The 25290-nt window shown below is 38.5% G+C and overlaps 1 protein-coding gene across 1 annotated transcript; it reads left to right on the plus strand.

The window, feature by feature from the left end:
- Nucleotides 1–9922: 9922 nt before the first annotated feature.
- SGO1 (shugoshin 1) lies at nt 9923–25057 on the plus strand. Its single transcript, XM_067737376.1, has 8 exons — nt 9923–10092; nt 13783–13937; nt 14021–14217; nt 18014–18090; nt 19757–19815; nt 20570–21376; nt 23355–23544; nt 23750–25057. The coding sequence occupies exons 2-8, from the start codon at nt 13796–13798 to the stop codon at nt 23853–23855; spliced, it is 1578 nt and encodes a 525-aa protein (XP_067593477.1). The 5' UTR covers nt 9923–10092; nt 13783–13795; the 3' UTR covers nt 23856–25057.
- Nucleotides 25058–25290: the final 233 nt, after the last annotated feature.

Below are 25290 nucleotides of genomic sequence, written 5' to 3' on the forward strand. Positions count from 1 at the left end.
ACTTTTTTTGCTCAACAAAATTTCTTGGAGATTCCTCCAAACTGTTGCATGTATCAATAGTTCGTTTCTTTCTATTTGTTACTTTTGGTTTGGATGCACCATAATTTCTTTAACCATTCACCTCTTGAAAGACATCTGGGATGGTTCCTGTTTGGGGCTGTTAGAAATAAAGCTCCTAGGAACATTCATGTACAAGTTTTTGCATCAAAATAAGTTTTTATTTCTCTGTGGAGCGGGACGGGGCGGTGGTGGGGGAATGCCCAATAGGGCAGTAGCTGGATTATATGGTAATCTGGTATACAGTTTTTTAAGAAACTGCCTGTTTTCCAGAGTAGCTGTATCATTTTACATTCCCACCAGCAATGTACGAGTGACCCAGTTTTTCCACATGCTCATCAGAATTTGGTGTTAGTATTTATTGTGTTAGTCATTCTGATAGGTGTGTAGTGAGATCTCATTGTGGTTTTAATTTGCATTTCCTTGATGGCTAGTCCTGTTAAACGTTTTTTCCTGTGCTTCTCTGCCACCTGTTTATCCTCATCAGTGAAATGTCTGTGCCTGCTTTTTGCTCATTTTCTAATTGGATTGTATGTTACTGTTGAGTTTGTGATGTTCTTTATTTGTTTAAAATACTAGTCCTTTTTGGATAGGTGTTGTATTAGTTTCCCAGCGCTGCTGGAACAAATTACCACAAACTGTGTGTCTTAAAACAATGGAAATTTATTCTCTCACCATTCTAGAGACTAGAAGTTCAAAATAAAGGTATCAGCAGGGTTCCACTTCCTCTGGAAGAAAAGCCGTCCTTTGCCTCTTGCAGCTTCTAGTGGCTGTCAGCATTCCTGGGCTTGTGGCCACTGCCCTCTCTCTTCTCTGTCTTCACATCACCTTCTCCTCTGTCTGCCTGGTGGCTGCATCACTCCAGTCTCTGCCTCCATCGCACTGACTTCTCTTCTCTGTGTACTTGTCCAATTTCCCTCTGCCTCTTCCTTACAAGGACACTTGTGATAGCATTTAGGGTCCACTTGGATAACCTCAAATAATCTTATCTCAAAATCTTTAGCTTAATTACATCTACAAAGACCCTTTTTCCAAATAAAATAACATTTACAAGTTCCAGAGGTCAGGACTTGATAGTTTTAAGCAGCCATTATTCACCCTATCATGAGTGGTTTGCAAACATTTTTCTCCCAGGCAGTAGCTTGTCTTTTTATCCTTTTAACAGGATCTTTCACGGGGCAAAAGCTTTTTATTTCGATGAGGTACACTTTATCAATATTTCCTTTTATGGATCATGCTTTTGGCATCTTTTTTTAAGATGGGCTATTAGAGAAGCAAATAAGTGAGACCCGTCTATTTCGGCACTGGCTGAAGAGTCATGTCTGCAACCCAAAACACTCATTACAGGAGGAAATGTGGGCTGCAATAGAAGTTAAAGAAAATTTATTTGTGCCCTCTGTAATGTGTGAAGGCCTTGATAGCAAGTGGACAGAATAACACAGATAAAGCTATATTTTAAAAGGCAAAAAAAAAAAGTTAACTTTGTCTTTTGCCACTTTGGGAAGTGAACTCAGCCATCCTGCCCTGGCATTATAGTAGCAAAGGATCAGAATCAAACTGAATCCTGAGGAACAAATTAACAGAGTAATTCTAGATTGGTTATGAACCTGAGAAAAAATATAGCTATAAAAAACATTATTGTACTAATCAAAATTTGAATATAAATTGTAGATGAAGTAATAGCATTGTATCAATGTAAAATTTTCTGATTTTGATCATTGTGCTGAGGCTGTGTAAGAGAATGTCTTTTTTTCCTAGGAGATACATGATAAGGTTTTTTTTTAATTTTATTAAAGTATAGTTGATTTACAATGTTGTTACATTGCAACATTTACAATGTTAATTTCTACTGTACAGCAAAGTGACAGTTATACATATATATATTCTTCTTCACATTCTTTTCCATTATGGTTTATCACAGGATACTGAATATAGTTCCCTGTGCTATACAGTAGGACCTTGTTTTTTATCCATTCTGTATATAATAGTTTGCATCTACTAATCCCAAACTCTCAGTACTTCCCTCCTCTACCACCCCCTTCCCCTTGGCAACAAGTCTGTGTCTGTGAGTCTGTTTCTGTTTCATAGATATGTTCATTTGTGTTGTATTTTAGATTCCACATATAAGTGATATCATATGGTATTTGTCTTTCTCTTTCTGACTTACTTCACTTAGTATGATAATCTCTAGGTCCATTCATGTTGCTGCAAATGGCATTATTTTGTCCTTTTTATGGCTGAGTAGTATTCCATTGCATATATGTACCACATCTTCTTTATCCATTCATCTATCAATGAACATTTAGGTTGTTTCCATGTCCTGCCTATTGTGAATAGTGCTGCTATGAACATAGGGGTGCATGTATCTTTTCGAATTATAGTTTTGTCTGGGTATATGCCCAGCAGTGGGATCATAATAAGGTTTTTTGTAGTAGCGGAACCATGTCTCCAACTTGCTTTCAAATGGAATAGATCTGTTTCCAGGTGGAGAAGGGAACATAGATCACTCTCCAAAAAGGGGTTTAGAACCTAAGTGTCAAGAGGGTGGGTAGCCAAAGACACCAGGTGCCCTAGAGTTTGTCGCTTACCACAGTGGTTCTCAGATTTGGTTGAATCCCAAGGAAGCTTTTAAGAACCCTTAGTGCCTTAGCATCTCTCCATCTCTCTAGTCACCAAATCAAGATATCTGGGGGTGGGCACTAGATGGTAATTTTTACTATCCCCAGGTGATTCCAATGCGGTGTTTGAGAATCACTGTCTTAGTTTTGCTCCTCAAAATGTGCTCCATAGACCAGAAGCATCAGCAACACCTGGGAACTTGTTAGAAATACAGACTCTCAGGCCCAGCCTCAAGTCTACTGAATCAGAAGCCGCATTTTAACAAGATCCCCAAGTGATTTATGTGCACGTAAAAATCTGATGAATATATATCTGGAGAACTCATAAAGAAGAGAAAGGCCCAGAGTCCCGAAGGTAGAATAAGGCCCATGCCTCTGTGTTTTTACCAAGTTCCCCAGTGAAAGAGTTTCAATACGTGACTGTCCCAGTCTGTCTCTTAGATAAGGCAAAACTTACCTTCCCTCAGTGCATTGTCCCAATCTGACAGAATTCACTAACCACTGTTAAAAGGAATAATCCACTATTGAATGTCCTGCCACTGAGGCAATTTAATAGGATAACGTACAAGTGTCTCAAGTCAACCATATTTTATTTTTATTATAACTCTATCCTAAATCATGACCAAAGTCTGAGGCTATTAATAAACACTGCATTTCTATTTGAACAAAATAATATCTAAAACACAAAAATGCTGCAAAATAGTGTTAGCATTTTCTATTGTTTCACATTGCACATGAAGCTGAGACATTTCACGTGTAGCTAGCCATGCTCATATAATAGCAGTGCCATAGGTAATCTAAGAAATAGTGTGGGGTTTTGCAAGTGTGTGGGCATCTCTTGCCTATTCTGGAAACCATATTCTGGGTGCCATATCATCTTTGCCGTTTGCCTCTTTCTCATTGTCAGCCCCTCCCTCACTGACACATGGTGCCGTCTTAGGTAAAACTGACCTTTTCTTGCTGGGGCGGGGGGGTTAAGTTAGGAGACTGGCATTAACATACACACTACTATATATAAAATATATAAACAACAAGGACCTGTTATATAGCACAGGGAACTCTATTCAATATTCTGCAATAACCTAAATGGGAAAAGAATCTGAAGAGGAATAGATATATGTATAACTGAATCACTTTGCTGTACACCTGAAACTAACACAACATTGTCAATCAACTATACTTCCATTAAAAAAAAAGAAAAAGAAAAAAAACCTGAGCTTCTCTCAGCCCACACTTCCTTTCTAGTCTTTCGGCAGTTTGTAGGGCAAAGAAAGATCCTGTTTACTGGAAGAAAGGTCTTCCAAAAGAAATTATAAAATAACAGTAAATGGAATTAAGATTTCTAAGGATAAACCACAATGTAGATACTTTATAATATTTTGTATAACAACAATTAATGTTGAATAAACATGCTTCTCATCAAAAGTGGATAGAATTAAGGGTGTGTGATTCAGAAAGTTTTAAAAAACTGAAAAGAAAAACTGTATCAGAGTCTCCATCGTTGTGCACTTACTATTAATTTCACTTTACAAAAACTGGAGTGAGAGGGTATTGGAAAGAAGAGAGCAACAAAAATTTCAGAGTTTCAGTGTTTCAGGACTTTTCATGAAATTTCAAAATAATCTCTGACACTCTGTTTTCTCCGCTTCTCCTTGTGCTAGAATAGTTGCCATACCACTCTGTAATGGGTGGTTAAATTAGGGGAGATGAAGTGGTTAATAAGGTGAGGCAGGAACATGTGGGGGAAAAAATACAAGAAATCACTTCAGGAAACTGTGAGACTTTCCATAAAGCACTTAACTTGCAAAATCTATAACTTGAAGGAGATTGAACTAAACAAACTGGTTTCCCCACTTTAATGTTCTGATTATTCCTTTAATGTTTATTACATCAACACAAAATCAAACTTCCCAATAAAAGAGTATAAAGTTAGTGATTTGTGTTTATAACATAAAGCTGAAATGAAAATGACACTTCTCCAATATATGTGTGTTGCCTCCCCTATGGCATGCCTATGACAGTCATAAAAAATTGGCAATGGAATTATTTCCCCTGAGTAAAATAATAACTCAGAATCCTTCCCAACACAAAGTTCAGGCGGCCATTGCTTCATTCATTCATTTATTCATGCAACAAATATTTATTCTGTGCCTCTTCTGAGGTCCACTGTACACAGCCCCTGTCCTCAGAGAGCTTACACATTTTAGGACAGACATTGAAACAAGTAATTACAGCATGATGATATGTGGCATGAGAGATGAAACCTTTTTTGCTCTACCTGGTTTAGGATTTAGACTCTTCTTAAGATAGAAGCTTAAGAAAATAAATAGGTCACAGAATTTACATAGTTTCCCATATAAGGACTTCCATTCACACTAGGTATTTCTACGGAATTTTGAAATGTTCTTTATAGCTGGTCACATTGCTGTTTCAACTATGTTGAGGTTCTACCATTAAGAGAGAAGACAAGAAAGAATATCAGGTAGGCAAGAGCACTCTCTGCCTTTGTGTTTAAAATTACATTAGTTCCGGGAATGAATGAAATCAATTAGAGTCATTACATTGCTTCCATTTCCTCAACTAATAACATTCATTTTCTAATTCTCACCTGGCAATATTCAGTTCCTTATCATCTTATAAGTTCATTAGCTTTCTTAGTTATGAAATAACTGTTACCTAATTTTCCACAGGATTCTGTATCTTTTTCCCAATTAGATTAAATCCTATATACACCTTTTCCTTTTTATTTATAGAATACTATCAGTGTACCATAAATTATTTCACTTAATAAGTGTGTTAGTCCAATCAAACTGCTATAACAAAATATCACATTCTTGGGCACTTATAAACAACAGAAATGTATTTTTCATAGTTCTGGAGGCTGGGAAGTCCAGGATCATGGCAGATTCAGTGTTTAGTGAGAGCTTCCTGGTTCATAGACAGAGACTTCTCGCTGTGCCATCACATGGCAGAAAGGGCTAGGGATCTCTGTGGGGTCTCTTTTGGAAGCTCATTAATCTCATAAGGGCTCCGTCTTCTTGACCTAAGCACCTCCCAAAGACCCCCACCTCCTAATACCATCACATTGGGCACTGGGATTTCAACTATGAATTTGGGGGGAACACCATAGCAATAAGTAATTCCCAATATGTGAAGGAATAATATACTTTAGAAAAGAGATAAGGGTAATACCCACTTTCTAGTATGATGATTAATTACTGCATGACTCAAGTTGTTTTAAGGGTGCTCCTACTGTGGATTTTTTTAAGTATATCAGCATTGGAGAGGGTGTGGAGAAAAGGGAACGCTCTTACACTGTTGCTGGGAATGTAAATTGGTACAGTCACTATGGAGAACAGTATGGAGGTTCCTCAAAGAACTAAAAATAGAATTGCCATATGATCCAGAAATCCCACTCCTGGGCATATACTTAGACAAAACTCTAATTTGAAAAGATACGTGCACCCCCATGTTCATAGCAGCACTATTTACAATAGCCAAGACATGGAAACAACATAAATGTCCATCGAGAGGTGAATGGATAAAGAAAATGTGGTGTATATATACAATGGAACATTACTCAGCCATAAAAAATAATGAAATGATACCATTTGCAGCAACATGGATGGACCTAGAGATTGTCATACTGAGTGAAGTAAGTCAGACAGAGAAAGACAAATATCATATGATATCGCTTACATGTGGAATCTAAAAAAATGGTACAAATGAACTTATTTACAAAACAGAAATAGAGTGACAGATGTAGAAAACAAACTTATGGTTACCAAGGGGGGAAGGGGAGATAAATAAATTGGGAGATTGGGATTGACATACACACACCACTATATAAAAATTAGATAACTAATAAGAACGTACTGTATAGCACAGGGAACTCTACTCAATACTCTGTAATGTCCTATATGGGAAAAGAATCTAAAAAAGAGTGGGTATATGTATAACTGATTCACTTTGCTGTACACCTGAAACTAACACAACATTGTAAATCAACTATACTTCAATTAAAATATGGTTTACAGAAAAAGAATGAAATAATACCTTTTGCAGCAACATAGATGGACCTAGAGATTATCATACTCAGTGAAGTAAGTCAGACAAAGACAAATATCATATGATATCATTCACATGTGGAATCTAAAATATGATACAAATCAACATATCTAGGAAAAAAAAAACAGATTCACAGGCATAGAGAACAGACTTGTGGTTGCCAAGAGGGCGGAGGGTAGGGGAGGGATGGATTGAGAGTTTGGTATTAGCAGATGCAAACTATTATATACAGAATGGATAAACAACAAGGTCATATTGTATAGCACAGGGAACTATATTCAGTATCCTGTGACAAACCATAATGGAAAAGAATATGAAAAAGAATATATATATATATGTATGTATAACTGAGTTACTTTGCTGTACAGAAGAAATTAACACAACATTATAAATCAACTATACTTCAATTAAAATTTTTTAAAATTAGCAATACATAGAAATGTTAAAAACCTAAAAAAAAAATAGTATATCAGCATTAGTGAAAAGAATCAGGAAGCTCTAGTTAAATCTAGCCAATCATAATTCCAATTAAACATATTTTAAGAGGGTGAAATTTGAATACATGACAAAGTAAAGGGATGGAAAAAGATATTCCACACAAATGAAAGCCAAAAGAAAGTGGGGATAGCTATACTTATATCAGAAAAAATAAACTTTAAGCAAAAACTGTAACAAGAGACAAAGAGGACTTTTTCACACCATATACAAAAATAAACTCAAAATGGTTTAAAGACTTAAATGTTAGAACTGAAACCATAAAACTCCTAGAAGAAAACATAGGCAGTGCACTCTTTGACATCAGTCTTAGCAGTACTTTTTTAATATGTCCCCTCAGGCAAGGAAAACAAAAGCAAAAATAAACAAATGGGACTACATCAAACTAAAAAGCTTTTGCATAGCAAAGGAAACTAAACAAAATGAAAAGGCAGCCTACTAAATAGGAGAAGATATTTGCAAACAATATATCTCATAAGGACTAAATATCCAAAACATACAAAGAACTCAGACAACTCAATATCAAAAAAACAAACAACCCAATTTTAAAAATGGGCAGAAGACCTGAATAGACATTTTATCAAAGAAGACATACAGATGGTCAACAGACACATGAAAAGATGATCAACACCACTAATCATCAGGGAAATGCAAATCAAAACTGCAATGTGAATAGCACCTTATACCTGTCAGAATGGCTATCATCAAAAAGACAACAAATAACAAGTGTTAGTGAGGATGTGGAGAAAAGGGAACCTTAGTACACTGCTGGTGGGAATGCAAATTGGTGCAGCCACTATGGAAAACGGCATGGAGATTCCTCAAAAAATTAAAAATAAAACTACTGTATGATCCAGCAATTCCACTTCTGGGTAATTTTTTGAGGAAAAACCACTAATTAAAAAAGATATATGAACCCCTAGGATCATTGTAGCATTATATATACATATATACACAACTTGCAAAAAGAAAATTATAGATTTTGCCTTTCTTCCATAGTATCTGTCTCAACTTGTCAATGTGTATTTTCATTTGACATTTAATGTCACTCTAAGTAAAGGAACATTTAAAATTTCAAGCATTAGCATGAATTTTACCATTCATCTTTATATTGGTCAATGCTAGTTTTAAATGCAAATATAAGAGCATTTAACTTGCATGTGCAGTATCACCAAAATCACATAATTCATATTTCATAGCTCTTACATGCATATATATTTCATTCTTACCAGAACAGTAGAAATGCTGCACAAGACTAACTGTACTGTTTGTATTTCTTTATATGTACACATTCTACCAACACTTTACCTTCAGCTTACTAATGAGGTGGACTGAAAAGGAATTATGAATTGTCCTATCATTCATTTTCCTTCTATGTCATCCTTTTTAGAGTGAGTGGTTAGAAAGTACTTAGAAAATAATAATGTTCCTCAGTTATTCATACTTCATAGAACACCATTGCCATTCTAGGTCCAAAGCAAGTTCTGGCTCAGAAGGAATCAGAAAGGCCTTTCAGCGCTGCCAGCACCCCTGAGTCCCCAGTTATAGAGGTACTGATATGGAACCTGCTCACAGAATTCCAGTGGACCCACAAAGCATTCTCAAAAGTAAATTCAGAAAGCATTACTTGATGTGAATATTTTATTAGGCAAATCAAACTGCGAGTCAGGAGACTTCAAACTAGAAGTGGTTAGAAGCTCAGCTTTCAGCAGTTACAGCTCAGTTCATAAAGCATGAATGAAGGAGTTAACATTTTTTAATGTGATTAATTACTAAAAACTTCCATTTTTTTAGAGTAGTAGAATTATTAAACTTACTTGTTTGAGCTGATGGGCTACAAACCAGTCACTAACATTAACATGTTAGTGGTAAGGTCACACTAACATGAAGAAAGCTTAAATTTTCTTTAAGGTCAGAGCCAGCATTTGGGGGAAATCACTATGACAGTATAACGGGATGGACTCTGCAGTCAGAGCAGGTACTAACGCACTTCGTAGAAAGGGATTAGGTAGGTGCCTGGATCAGAAGATGGAAATTAGTGGAGTCTGTACCTGAATAATACTTAGAAAGTAGAAGTGACCGGACTGGGTAACTGGACGTGGAGAAGCTAAGGGAGAATAAAAAATTAGTTAGATTCCCCAGTCTTCTGGGCAGGTAACTGGATGGATGCTGGTGTCACTGCCTGAGGGGAAAAGAGCCAGAGGTAGTCGCGCAAAGAGAAAGAACCTGGATCTGAATATTTCAGATATCTGCAACCTCCCTTACAAAAATCCCATTAATCCAAAAGCTGCTCCTTATTTTGGTTTGAATATCCCTTTAACCGCCTCCGTACGGCAGGTTGACTGCTTGGGCGGGCAAACAGCCGAGAAGATTCGTCTCACAAGAGGGAGCCCTTGCACATAACCTCGAAGACGGACAGCTGTAAGACTAGAGAAACAGAAATCCTTCGAACTCCCTAAAATACCCGCCCTGAAAGGTGTCGGAGAGGCTCCGCCCCTAAACACCAATAACTCCGAGCCGAAAAGCGCCGGACAACTGGCTCCGCCCCCGCGGGAGGGGGCGACGGATGCCCGGATGCGGATTCTCGGCGGGATTGCGTCACCTGAGGCCGCCCGGTGGGGCGGGGCTCTGCCTGCGCCTTGGGCTGCGCCGCAGCGTCACGTGACCTTGTCCAGCCAGCCAATGGGTGAGCGCGGCGGAGAATTTCGAATGTGGTTGCAGCGGTCAGCGGCGGTAAGAGAGGGTCCCTGAGGCTAAGGGGGCTCGGAGCTCGGGACGCGCACGGCCACACAGCCTCGCGGAACCTTGGAATGTGAGGAGGAGGGCGACAGCTGTGGCAGAAGCCGTGGCCAAGGTACTGTGGTGGACGTCCCTGCTGGAGGCGGGTCTCCGGGCCTCTTCCGGGAGCCCCCGTCCCGTCCCGCTTTCTCAAGAGGAGGCTGCAGGTTTTTCGGGTGTGACACAGGGGCATCTTGACCCCTGTTCCCCTTCCCTCTGGGTCTCTTTGTTCTGAGTTCGGTGGCCAAAAACTCAGGCTGTGGCGTCGGCCTGACCAGGGGCCTCTCTCTGCTCAGCCCCCCGACCTGCGCTTTGCGATACTCTTATTTCCTCTTCTGTTCAGTGGGCCCGGAACCTCGCGCCTCGCGGAACTGTGTGGCTTAAGTGATGTGAAGGTAAAGCGTTTACAGTAGTTAAAAGCCAGGCTCAACGTGGGGGCACACAAACTGGCAGCTATTTTTTGTGTGGCGCGATGCCTTTGACGTCCTTTTCTTTTGCTGCTTCTCTTACCCTGGAAAAGCCGGCACTGGCCAGTGTTCTACAGCAAGAGTGATGAAAGAATTATGATGGAGATCAAATATTCTAGGTTCTTTTGAACCTAGGCCCCTTACCCGAATACTGTACAGATTGAGACTGCCCTCCGCGCTGTGACTGTTTTCATTCCTTCTCTCCACCACACCCCCTTTTAAGACCATCAGCCTAGACGGGAATGATAGGGCATATTTCTTTTGTAATTTTAAGTTGATTAAATGTAAGAACGAAAGTTTTTTATATAAGTTTTGCTTTTAAAATAACCAAACCAACTTGCTCAGTTACATAATCTGCCTGGCTCTCAAACATCTACAGGTTTGAACTCCAAAAACTCCATTGTGGTAGGGTATTTTATAAAACCTACTTAACATTAGTGTTTAAAAATAATAGTTGTGCTTGCTCTACTGGAAGCACCCCAGTATATATTGTATCTGTATTGGCAGAAAGAAAATATTTAATGAAATCTACAATGTCTATATTTAAGACCCCAGAGGAAGATAAGGAAGGCCTGGAGAAAACACTCAAGAAAATGTAAGATTCAGGAAAATATTTGACTAAGAAGAGATGAAGGTGTCCTTTTGCAGTGAAAATTGTATACGTAGATTGTGGTAGGAAACAAGAATTATTTTTTGCAATTTTAATATCTGCAAAGTACAGTCTAGGGCAAAAGAGGTTCATGAAAACTAGTTTGACATGCTTAGTAGCAAAATACTGAAGCCATCTGATTTGCAGCATTGAAAGATTTACATATACTTATGTACTAATACACTCAATGGTATGGTCTCCTGGCAGTGCATATTTTGCTACTTTCAACTGTATGTAGAACAATAATTATATAATGTCTGCTGTATGCATGATCTAAGTTTTAAAAATAACTATGAGAAAATTGGCATGTTCCTCCGCCCCAGTTCCTGCTTTTTCTAGCTCTGTGATTGTTATAACAGCCTAGTAAAATTGTATATAGTGTTCCATAGTATAACTAAACCTCTCAAGATCACCTGACTTTCTTGAGCATGTGTGCATATCTTAAGTAACTGGAAAGCAAAGCCCAGATACGTGTTTGCCTCTGAACTAATGCTGTAAGCCTAATAAACATTAAAAGTTGGTCATAAATATTGTCATAGGAAACATAAATAATAATAACATCAAAATATATTAAGCATTTCCCTTAATGCCTAGTATTGGGTTGGCCAAAAAGTGCCTTCGGTTTTTTAAGTAAAAAGAAAAGACACGTTTTTCGTTTTCACTAAGAACTTTATTGAACAACGTATTCACCCTTTTGTTCCACTACCTTCTGCCATTTTTCAAGCAACTTCATAATTCCATCTTCCCAAAACTTCTTATCTTTTTGAGCAAAGATCTGTTCCAAGTGCATTTTACAGTCTTCCAGGGAAGTGAAATTTTTTCCATTAAGAGAATTTTGTAAAAACTGAAATAAATGGAAATCCGAAGTTGCAATGTCTGGTGAATTTAGCGGATGAATCAGAACTTCCCAACCAAGCTGTAACAGTTTTTGCCTTGTCATCAAAGAAACATGAGATCTGGGGACTTCCCTGGTGGTGCAGTGGTTGCGAGTCCGCCTGCCAATGAAGGGGACGCGGGTTCGTGCCCGGGTCCGGGAAGATCCCACATGCCGCAGAGCGGCTGGGCCCATGAGCCATGGCCACTGAGCCTGCGTGTCCAGAGCCTGTGCTCTGCAACGGGAGAGGCCACGACAGTGAGAGGCCTGCGTACCCCCCCAAAAAAAAACAAAAACATGAGATCTTACGTTATTCTGATGGAAGATTATGCATTTTCTGTTCATTAATTCTGGACACTTTTCGTCGAGTGCTGCTTTCAGTTGGTCTAATTGGGAGCAGTACTTGTTGGAATTAATCATGGTTTTCCAGAAGGAGCTCATAATAGAGGACTCCCTTCCAATCCCACCATATATACAACATCACCTTCTTTGGATGAAGACTGGCCTTTGGTGTGGTTGGTGGTGGTTCATTTCACTTGCCCCACAGTCTCTTCTGTTCCACATTGTTGTACAGTATCCCGTTTTCATTGCCCATCACAGTTTGTTTTAAAAATGGAATGTTTTCGTGACGTTTACGTAGAGAATCTCATGTGGAAATACGGTCAAGAAGGTTTTTTTCACTTAACTTATGTGGAACCCAAGAATCAAAGTGATTCACATAACCAGGCCGGTGCAAATGATTTTCAACTTTTGATTTGGATATTTTGAATATGTCAGCTGTCTCCTGTGTGGTATAACGTTGATTGTTCTCAATTATTGTTTCTATTTGATCGCTATCAACTTCAACTGGTCTACCAGACCGTGAAGCATCGTCCAGTGAGAAATCTCCAGCAGAAAACTTTGCAAACCACTTTTGACACGTTCGATCAGTCACAGCACCTTCTCCATACACTGCACAAATCTTTTTTTGAGTTTCGGTTGCATTTTTACCTTTCTTGAAATAATAAAGCATAATATGCTGAAAATGTTGCTTTTTTTCTTCCATCTTCAGTATTAAAATAGCTACATAAAAATTCTCCAATTATGGGCTTCCCTGGTGGCGCAGTGGTTGAGAGTCCACCTGCCGATGTAGGGGACGCGGGTTCATGCCCCGGTCCGGGAAGATCCCACATGCCGCGGAGCGGCTGGGCCTGTGAGCCATGGCCGCTGAGCCCGCGCGTCCGGAGCCTGTGCTCTGCAACAGGAGAGGCCACAACAGTGAGAGTCCTGCATACTGCAAAAAAAAAAAAAAAAAAAAAAAAAATCGCCAATTTTGATGGTTTTTTTATGTATTTTTTTTAATGCATGCTGATATGACAGCTGTCACATAACGATCTAACAAAATTGTTTCCAAGGAAGTTAAAGACAACTAAGTGCTACTAGAGCCATCTTATGGAAAAAACTGAACGAACCTTTTGGCCAACCCAATGTATAGTAAGCCCCCAATGAGTATTTGTTAAAGAATAAATAAGTGGCATATTATAGAGCCTTTGTGTTGGAAATCCATATTTATTAAGCCTTCCATATAAAGTACCCGAGGAGGATAAAATTATGCCACAAATATTAATGTAATTTAAAAGCTGCAAATGTAGGTTATTACCAGATTGTCTGTCTACTTTGGGCTAATTCTAGTTACAAAGTCTCTAATCCGTTTTTTATGAATAACCTGTGTTTTCAGTTTTGTTTTATATTTGATATCACCCCTTGAAAAATTAAATATTTTCCATTGTTTTAAAGTCCTAGGCAGAAGATGGCCAAGGAAAGATGCCTCAAAAAGTCCTTTCAAGATAGTCTTGAAGACATAAAAAAACGAATGAAAGAGAAAAGGAATAAAAACTTGGCAGAGATTGGCAAACGAAAGTCTTTGATAGCTGCACCATGCCAAATAATCAGTAAGAGATTTTCATGTTGTCCTTTACATCACTGTTTAAGATTAGATTTAATAACTGATAAAAAAATTTTTATTGTCTTTTAGCCAACACTTCCACACTGCTAAAAAACTACCAAGACAACAACAGAATGTTAGTCTTAGCTTTGGAAAATGAAAAGTCCAAAATGAGAGAAGCCCAGGATATCATCTTACAGCTGAGGAAAGAATGTTACTACCTCATGTGTCAGCTGTACACACTGAAAGAAAAACTTACTTCAAAACAGACAGAAGAACCTGCTCAGGTATTTTGATCACAAAGGCTCAGTTTCTTGGGAAAAATGTTAAAGCCATGAATTAGTAGTTTAGATCAATTTTGTTTTTTAAATTAATTACTGATAGCTCTGTTATTAGTGAAGTGATGAGAACATCTTTCTTCAGTGCTGCAGCCCAGTTGTATGTGGGCCAGTTAAGAAAGCTTCAAGCATATACCTGTAGCTGATTGAGGCTTATACTCGTATAACTTGCTTCTGAAAGCAGGTAGCAAGACAATGTATAAAAGAAATAGTTTAGCCTCTTGCACGGCCAGACCCTTTGAATGGCAGCGATGTGAGTCAAAGGTAGGGGCAACCAAGCCAAAGGTCTAAAAGTGGTTGTGGAAGCAGACTAGTCCAAAAGTTTTAATCAGTGCTATTAATCTTAGCTTTTTTATGTAGTTTTGCTACACCAGTGGGGTTTTGAAAGGACTACGTTGACTGGGGAGATGGGAAGTATTTAAGCGCTTTATGGAGAATCATTTTTACCTACTAGTTGGCTAAATAAGGACAACTATATATTAACTCCTAAACAAGAAATATCCTGAACATTTTGCGTCTGTTTTTCAGTCTGATTCAGTTTGTGTCCAGGAATGTATAGAAAGGCCAGCCGAAACATAAGAGACGGGGAGAAATTTTGATTTAGGGTCTTATCTGGGTCTCGTCACACATTAATCCCTAGAAGAGAGAGGACAAGCCAGTTTCTCTCCTTTTCCCAGAGGCCACTGCCAGGAAAACTGCATGGGGCAGAGAAAGAAAAGAGCAGTGGTGAGTGTCAGGTGTTAACACTTGGGTGTCCATCTGTTTGCCACGCCAGTGAAGACAGTTGTGTTGGCACCTAGGGCAGGAGAAGAAGCCAGAGCCTAGTGATTAGGGTAGGGGTCTGGACTCCAGAAAGGAATTAAGTCACCTCTCCATTGAGAGTCAGAGTCAGTGAAAGAGTTCTTGCTTCCCTACAACTAAGGTAATTCCATATTTTTTCTGTGTATGACATATATAGAACATGTGTGTGTATACACACACATATGTACACATATAGCAACATATACATACATAATAGAAAATTGTCTATAAAGATTAGATACGATTTTTTTTTTTTTTACCTTCATGTAAAGGTTATTTGAAATATTTTTCCTTCAGAATATAATCTTTCCTAATTTTTTTTCTTTTCCTTGTTTGGTCAACTAGTGAGGAAAAAAATTTCTCCAAAGACATTTGAATCTTCCTTTTCCCTTTCCAAATTTTTGCTGAAATCACACAGAGTGGTGTCAAGTGAGTACTCAATGAGATAATCACAAAAACAGTGGTGAAAAAATTCTGTTATTGTAGGCCTTTTGACATTTATCAGTGATTTTTGAATATTTATTAAAAGATATCGTTAGTTGCTGGGTGAAAGTATTCCTAGCATTTAAAACATCAGAGTTTGTTTTCTGCCACGTACTCGCTGTATGTATCACTCATTCTCAACCATCATTGTATACGTGTGCATCCTTGTTTATCAAGTCAATTTTGCAGTGCTGGAGAACTTAAAATGCTTTAATAAGAATGTTTTTCTTGGGCTTCCCTGGTGGCGCAGTGGTTGAGAGTCCGCCTGCCAATGCAGGGGACACAGGTTCGTGCCCCGGTCCGGGAAGATCCCACATGCCGTGGAGTGGCTGGGCCCGTGAGCCATGGCCGCTGAGCCTGCATGTCTGGAGCCTGTGCTCCGCAACGGGAGAGGCCACTACAGTGAGAGGCCCACGTACCACAAAAAAAAAAGAATGTTTTTCTTGCCTGCCAATAATTAACTTACCTTGTAAGGATTAATCAGAAAGTAATTTCTAATAGCATTTTGTTCCCTAAGTTTTATCATGGCTCTTCTAAATAATTTTTATATCACTCTGTAGTTAAATATCCTCCTTTACTTATCTTCAGTAATAATACTAGCTTTAGAACATTAGCTATATTGATAATAAATTTAAAACTTTTAACAGGATTAAATTTCTAGTTGTTTCTGATGAACAGTTTTAACCTGTTCATTATAATGTCTTCATATTATATGTACATCAAATTTCATAAAACAACTGCACTGAATTGGAATGACTTTTAAGGAATCAGACTGGGCCACTCGTCTTCCTAACAAAGATCTACACACCTTCCTGTGTCTACACTGTGTTCTCTGTCTTCCTTCCTGTGCCATTGGCAGAAGTGTCTCTGCTCCTATCCAAGGCCAGTCCCTCCCCTTGTGCATCAGATTCCCTTCTTTTCATCTCCTCTAGGACTTTGCACCCTTCTCCAACATTTACGTCCCTCTACTGAATCGTTCTAGCTACATACAAATGTGCTTCAGTATCTCTCATCTTAAGAGGAAAAGAAAATAAATGGAACCTCTCCTGATCTCATTCCTCCATCTCATCTCTCTGCTTCCATTCACAGCAGAACTTTTCCAGAGAGAACAGAGCACTTACTGTCTTCCCTTCCTCAGCGTCCCCTAACATTTGAACTCACTCTTACCAGGCTTTCATCCCCACCATTCTGTTGTCACTGTGTGTCAAGGTCACCAAAACCTCCGTGTTACCAAATTCAGGGGTCACTTCTCTTTTTTGTTGGCCTTGAAGTAAAACATAGTACAGGGATAACTCTTTGCTGGAAATACTTTGATCTCTTAGCTTTCTTACCATCATACTCTTTCTGACTGTTCTATGTCCATCTCTTCTGCTGGCTTCTTTACTTTTAAACATCAGTTGTCCTAGGCCCATCTCATCCGCTCCCATAGCTTTAAATATTGTCTGCCTGCTGGTGGCTTCCAAATTTGTAGCTCAAGACCTACACAAACACACACACACACACACACACACACACACACACACAGTTACTACTTGATATATTCACTTAAATATTTATAAAGGATCTCAAATATATTACGTACAAAGCACAACTCTTTATTTCCCCCTTCCCAAGACATTGGACTTCTGCCTCCCTCTGTAAGTCTTACTCAGCTCAATAAGGCAACCCACCCATTTGCTCAAGTCAGAAGCTTCCTTCTCACTCTGTGTCCCTACCTCCACCCCTATTCAATGTGAGTGCACTGTTATCGCAAAGCCTTCCCCTGGGCTTCACCTCCACAGCCATAGGAATCCTGTCCAAGCTGATATGTCTTGCTTGATTTACTATGATGACTTCCTAACAGCCTGTGCCCTTGGCCCTTTTCAATCCATGTTTCACACAGTGGCCAGACTGAGCTCTTTAAAACTCAGATCATTTTACTTCCCTGCTTAATATTCAAATGACTTCCCATCACACATAGACTAAAATCCAAACTCATGGTTCTCAAGGCCCTACATTATCTGGCCCCTGTGTGCCCACCTCTCACTGGTCTTTTCAGTGACTATGTTCCAGCCCCAGTGGCCTTTCTTTTCTGCACAGCAAGGTTTTCCTATATCATGACTTTTGTATCTGCTGTTTCCACTTCTTCCTCCTTCAATGGCTGGCTCTTTGCGTTCTTCAGATTTCAGATGAAAGTCATCCCATCTAAAAGAGACCTCCAACATCAGTTACTCTCTGTCATTTCAACCTGAGTATTTCCTTCATTGCATTTATCACCGTCAGCTTTTTTACATTTCATCTCCCTACACTAGCATGTAAGCTTTAAAAGAGTAGTACTTAATCTATTTTGTAGCTATAGATTCAGTTCCTAGAACAGTCCCTGACCATAGCAGACTGTCAATAAGTACTGTTGAATAAATGAATGCTTTGTTATGAATATTTCCATTGTACCAGTGTTTTCTTTGTTTTAATACATTGACAGGACCGGGAAGTATGTCCCTCTGGAATGGACTCCAGTAGCGACAGCAACTCCAGGAATTTACTCGTGGAGGATTTACCGTTAGTATCAAATTCATTATTATGATTATTAATGCCAAGAAGTATTTAATTCTGTGCTCCATTTATGAAAGGAAATTAACATTATATTGACTCTTATATTTGGGTCTGACGTTCTCTCTAAGAATGTATTTAAGAAATTTTATATGTTGAAATTCTGTGCTATGTAGCCAAGCCAAAGCTTTCTTCTATTTAGTTACTTTTTTGATGTCTAGGAATAAAAAGCTTCTCCTGAATTTTTAAACTATGCCCTTCAGTTATATTTTTCTTGTATCATGTTTTTATTCTAAGGATTGGTTATTCAAATGATGGTATTTTGCCAGTACTACAAATAGTCTGGTTTAGAAAAGAAATCTAATAAAATATCATAGTTAACACAGCTTTCACACTGTCTTGCTAATCCAATTCATTCTTAAATACCATCAGACCATATATACCTTCTTCTTCTCTTGGATTAAGTATACTTTATTTGTTTGCTTATGAATTACTGAGATATAATTAGACACAGTAAAATGCACAGATCTTAATTACACAGTTCAGTGAATTGGACTAACGTATACACCCGTGAACCAAAACCTGAGTTAAGATGCAGAGCATTGCTGTCACTCTGGCCCAGGGTTTCTCAGTCTAAGCACCTCTGACATTTTGGGCTACATCATTCTTGCTTGTGGGGCTGTCCCAAGCATTGTGGGATGTTTAGCAGCATCCCTGGTCTCCACCCACTAGAGGCCAATAGCAGCCCCCCTCGAACAGTTATAAGAACCAAAATGTCTCTCAACATTGCCAAATATCCTGGGGGCATTGTGGGGAGGGGGAGGTTAACTGTCCCCAGGTGAGAGCTACTGCCATAAGCCATTCCCTCATGTCCCTTTCGAGTCTGTGCCTCCTCCTTGCAGAAGTAATCACTAATATGATTCCTATCCCCATATTAATTTTAATCATGAATAGTTTTTAAACAGTTGAATGTTAAGATGTGACGAAATATTTATGTGGTGATCAAAAAGCAAGATGAGGTAATTGAGTTTTTATCAGGTTTCTAAAATTGTTATTAGTTGGTTGCCATAACTCTGTTACCTAAACTTGTACTTAAGTTTTGATGTCCATAGGGGGAAATTCTCTAGAGAAAATAGAGAATAAAATTATAATTAGAATGAAACAGCCATATTAAAGCATAAAGAATGGAAATTTCTTGTTCCATGAACCAAGGGGGAACAAAATTTTTAAAGAAAATGAACAGTATTAACTTCAGAGGAGTCAGTAGGTAAGCACCGTAGAAGTGTTCACTGCCCACAAATCACAGCTCGGCTAGTGATAATGCAGGCTCCTAAAGAAGGATCTAACTGAATTTCTTTGATGTATTTTATAAGTCGATCTGGTTGGCTGTTTCTCCAGTTAAATGAAATGGTGAATTATGGAACGTTTTCAGGAGGAACTGTCCAATTTGATACATTAGTTCCTCCAGTGGCAGTTGAATGTCAGCCGTAACAAATCAGCCTCCATGTAATCAGCATACGTGTTTTTTGGTTTCCTTTGATATAGAACAGATGTACCGATTTAGAGCGGAATTATGAAATGATACTAAAGAAAAAAACTTACTTTGTAGAAAATCTTAAAATTTGTTTTTATTACATAATAAATAATTTTTTGTTTTTTATTGGTATTTTCTAAGGCAAGTTCCTCTTCAGGACGCTGACTTTCCAGGACAAGAAGAATTGTTCCAAATAGAAGGTAATACAAATGAAAATCTAAAAATACTGCTAAAGGCAAGATGAGATCTTTGGGAACAAGTAACGTAATTAAATTTCTCTAATTTTTATTTGTTTACCTTTTTAAATCTTCTCGTCTGATATTCTGCTCAAAGCAAATATCTGTTTATTTTACACAGAATAACAAGAGTTTTAAAACACATCCATTTATTTTTCCAAATCTATAGTCAGAAACCTTGCCTATAACTGTGGCTGCAGTTTACTGAGCCTACTATGTGTTACGCTCTCTGTTAGGCATTTAACATATGTTACCGCAGTTAACCCTCATAACGACCTTGGAATATATAGGTACGGACAGTCGGAAGGAAGTAAATATGCTCCCCAGATTTTTTTTTTTTTTTTTTTTTTGCTGTACACGGGCCTCTCACTGTTGTGGCCTCTCCCATTGCGGAGCACAGGCTCCGGACGCGCAGGCTCAGCAGCCATGGCTCACAGGCCTAGCGGCCATGGCTCACAGGCCTAGCCACTCCGCGGCATGTGGGATCTTCCAGTACCGGGGCACGAACCCATGTCCCCTGCATCAGCAGGCGGACTCTCAAGCACTGCGCCACCAGGGAAGCCCTCTCCCCAGATTTTTATTTATTTATAGTAAATGTGGGAAAACTACAGGATGAATTTTCATTAGTTCCATTTTTAACTTTGAATTCTAAGATTCTTGAAATTTAAATTTCCATAAAGTAAAACTATCTTTCTCATTTGTTTTTTTAAATTCTCAGAGCCAGTACCTAATATTTCTCAAGACAGACTGGGATTCGATTTGGATTCAGGTGAAGATAAGTCAACTGATAATGTCTTACCTAGAACAGTATCTCTCCGTCGCAGTTTAAAGAAACATGTCAACAATCCATGTCAGTTCAATGCCTTGGATGATTTTGGAATCAGTCATTTGTCAGAGCAGTTTTTGGAACTGGAAAGAATTAGATTTGTAGGCCCACCAGTAAACACGCACGTACCTGAAAATGTAGAACAAAATTTTTGTCAATGGAACAAGGATCAAATTTACTTATCACCAAGGCTAATTCACCCAGGAGGATCTACTAAGACAAAAGAAGACATTTTAGAGTATAAATTAGACCAAACTAAAAGTAAGCACAGAGCTGCCCAAGGAAGAAAAAGAGAAGAGAAAAGAAAAGCTAACAAAAGGAAAAAAACAAAATCTGTCTCAAAATATAAAGGGAGCAAAAAAAAAACTGTTTCCCAAAAAAAGTTGGATAAATCTGTTACCTCTAGGGATGCTTACAATTTTAATTTGCAAGAGGGTGTTCATCGCACTCCTTTCCGACAAAAAATGAGCGATGATTCTAAAAGAGAAGAAAACAACAATGAATCTGAAGTGAGCATCTGTGAAACAAGTGGTTCAGGAGATGATTCTGATGACCTCTATCTGCCCACGTGCAAGTACAGTCAAGATCTCACCAGTGAATCGGATAGGAGTCCAGTCACCAGGCCTCAATCTAAAAGAGCACTGAAACATAGGGGTGAAAAGGAGACAGAGGGTTCTGAGCCAACAAAAACTCCTCCTAGTAAGTGATTTACTTGTTTGCCTGCATTTTTAATGTTTATGATAAATGATCACTCCCGGTGCTTATATACTATACTTACCATCTGTTTCTCTGGAGGAGGTTACAGACTTACCATCTGTCTCTTTGGGGAAAGTTACAGTCAGATTAAATAGTGGGGGGCTGTGGGGTGGAAATCACAGTTGTGTTGCTTCGAAATGCTTTAAGCTAATTTAAATCCTCTTTAAGAACAAATACTACTTGTTATGGAGAAAGCAATTTTACTTTCAGTAAATGAAAGCTTCCAAGGCGAGGAAAAAACTTTTGTGGAGTTTAAGTTGAATTTAAATGCCTATTACACACTCCCCTGAAACATCCCGTTGAAAATGAAATCAAACTTGAATCCAGTGACCTGTAATTTTAATGGCTTTGCTTTATATAGTCAACTTGACAGGAACCACAATTTAAAATAATTTTCTATTTAGTGAAGGTGGCCTAATTAGACCAAGAAAACCTTTTCCTCAATTGATGGGCTTAGTATTCTTTTGTAAGACATTTGTAAAACATCTAAAAACTGTGGCTTAGAAAAATCTTGCTTTTATTGGTTAGATCAAAAAGTAGGCATGGGGGCTTCCCTGGTGGCACAGTGGTTGAGAGTCCGCCTGCCAATGCAGGGGACACGGGTTCGTGCCCCGGTCCGGGAGGATCCCACGTGCTGCGGAGCGACTGGGCCCGTGGGCCATGGCCGCTGAGCCTGCGCGTCCGCAGCCTGTGCTCTGCAACGGGAGAGGCCGCAACAGTGAGAGGCCCGCGTACCACAAAAAAAAAAAAAAAAAATGCTGTAATGATTTTAGAGTAAATCAAACAAGATTGGCAAAATATTGATAATTATTGAAGCTGGGTAACTGGGGGCTTATTATACTGGTGTCCCCGTCTTTGTGTATACTTGAAATATTTCATGATAAGTTTTTAAAAGAAAAAAAAATACACTCTAAGATTGTGTTACTCAGAATTTGGTCCCCAGACCATCAGTATCAGCATTACCTGGAAACTTCTTAGAAAAGCAGAATCTCAGGCCATACCCCACATCCTTGATTCAGAATCTGTATCTCTCTAACAAAATCCCCAGAAGATCTGTATATGCTTTGAAGTTTTAGAAGCTTAACTCCGGAATATAGCAACTGATCTGATGTTGTTGTTTAACCATATTTTCCAAACCAAAAGTTGGAATAATTAGTATGGTACAAGATGCTTATGTAGGGACAAGAAAGACAGAATATTTGAATCCCAAATAACCCTGGACAATGGTTAATAAGTATAAAGTCATTTTACAGTTACAATTTAGTTTTTCTTGGGAAATGATTTGCTTTTTAAAACTATTTTAAGAGCTTGTTTGTCTTATAGTGTTCTTACCTGTGTGCTGGGTAGCTGTCTCCCAATATAGATGTAGCCCCAAGTAGAATAACTTGGATGTTTATGACAGGAAAAACATTGGGTAGCTGTTTAGCTGACTAGCTTTACTAGAGGGAACACCTTTTCTCCTGGTTTACCCAGAGAATACGATTTAGAATTCTCATTTATTTAATAGAATGAGTTTGTGTGGCTTTATAAGACAATAAGAAGTCACTTGATGATAAACTTAGGAATTGAAAGAGATTGAGGCCTGGATGATTCTAAAGAGCAAGGTGTGACTAAATGAAATTGCATAGTTTAAACTAATTCATTGTGCCCAAGCTATCCTAGAAGAATTTTAATTTTTTCTTTAGTTTTTAAGAATTTTAAGTTTTAGTAAACTATTGTTTTAGTCAGTTCTTCACAGCTACAATAATTAATATTTCAGTGTTATCTGGGAGGAAAAAATGATGAACAAGTTTTTAAAAATCTGTGTTATAAAATGCTGGATTTTGTATACTTTTAAGATGTGTAATTGCGTACAGTTTTAGTTCCTGTGTTTGCTTGTTTGTTTTTTGGAACCATATTCAATAAAACTTGTTTTCTGTAGGTGCACTACCTGAAACTCACCAGTCACCTCATTTTCACCTGAAGGATATCACAAATGTCCCCTTGTATCCTGTAGTGAAAACCAGAAAACTTTCTCTTTCTCCAAAAAAGAATGTAGAAAGCCCACCAGTGTCTTTGCATAAACGTAGGTGCACAGCCAGTGTGAACTATAAGGAACCCACGCTCGCTTCGTAAGTATTTGGCTTGTGGGAGCTAACTTTTAATGATACGCATGGGGGGATTAAGGTTATGGACCTTATTTGAAATACAACATTTTGATGAAAATCTGAACCGGGAATATTAACAATGGCATACTCTACAGTAAATTTATACTGAAGAGTAAGTTAGTATTGGGATGCTTATAATTATGCCTACGAGTTCTCTTTACTCTTACAGGAAACTGAGAAGAGGGGACCCTTTTACAGATTTGTGTTTCTTGAATTCGCCTATTTTTAAGCAGAAAAAGGATTCCAGACGCAGTTCTAAAAAAAAAAAAGCATGAAGCGAGTACAATGAAGCGTTTGTTGGATGTTGTTTAAATTCATCCTACACCCTCTTCTGTGGTGCCAAGAGAATCTGTAAGATACTGTTCAAGTGGGTTGAACTACTGCCATAGAATATTCTCTTGACAGGACTCTAGATCGTGAACATTTCTTCAAAACTATGCTTCAAATATGATGGCTTTTCTTAAACCTTTGATACATTTGGTTTATTTTTTCTTTTAGGTATAAATAATTGGACTTAAGCACTATAATAGTTTAGATTTTTTATACTGCCTAATTTTAGTCAAAATGTATCTTATACCAGCATTTGGAAATTAATGTTTCTTCAGATTAAGATGTTTTAATTATAAGGCATCTTTATTTTTCCCTTAAGTAGGTAATACTATGATTGAATGAATGATTTTTGAAGACAGGCTGAGGATCTTTTGAAACTCTTTGTACAATATTTGAACAAAATAAATCCTTGTCATTCACAGTAGCGTGTACCCTAAGCTGTTGGTGGATCCCTTATACTATTGTTGTATTTGGTTTTTCAGATAAAATGTGTATTAGATCATGATCAGAGAATTGATGGTTGCTTAGGCTCAGGGACCAGGTGAGTGATTGGCTCTGAACCCCCAGCTCCAGGCATACATTGTTCATAGGGATACCTCAGCAAAATCACAAATTATTGTGTCATGGCCTTTCAGTATAGTTACTTGTTTAGTCAAAAACGCCAGATGTTAAATGTGTGAATGCTAAGGACTTTTTTGTATTTTTGATCAATTCCTAAGGCCATGGCCGGTGGCACCACCAACGACAGAAGGGAGGGATGCTCAAACTTGAGGAAGCCATGAATTCGCTCAAGCTAGGTCTTCAGAGAAGTGAAGCCAGTTTGCAACCAAACAAACCTGGGACCAGGCTGTAGAGAGCAGACTGTGGCCAGAGCTGGAGTGGGTCTGGCCTGGCTTAAACTGTGCTCCAGCCTAACAAGGAAAAACCAGCTGGTTTTGGGTCTCTGCCTTTGCCTTTAAATCATGATGTGACTTCTTTTCCCCAAGGTTCCTAATTGAAGAGTAAAATTTTAACCAGTTTAAAAAAAAATTAATTCAGTGAGAGGGAATTAGTTCAGTTCTGAGAGTTTGAAGACTACATTTGTATATACCTCTGTAAAATTTAAAGTTACTCATTTTTAAAGAGCAATAAAGTTTGTATAAGATTAGTGCTTGTGTTTTTCTTCCGTTCTTTAAATATCAGAGGTAGCATATCTCCCTGGTCATCTTTCTCTCCAGCCTTCACCACTCTCGCCCTTGTTGGACATTTCTCTCCCAAACCTTGGTTTTCTCTGTAGTCCTCGCCCCCATAGGTCTCCCATCCTCACACGTCTCTTCTCTTTCAGCTTCTCGTTGTGGAACGGCCCTGTCCATGATCAGCAATTTCTGTTTTACTGGGTGA

This window comes from Pseudorca crassidens, chromosome 5, assembly GCF_039906515.1.
Source record: "Pseudorca crassidens isolate mPseCra1 chromosome 5, mPseCra1.hap1, whole genome shotgun sequence".
Lineage (NCBI taxonomy): Eukaryota > Metazoa > Chordata > Mammalia > Artiodactyla > Delphinidae > Pseudorca > Pseudorca crassidens.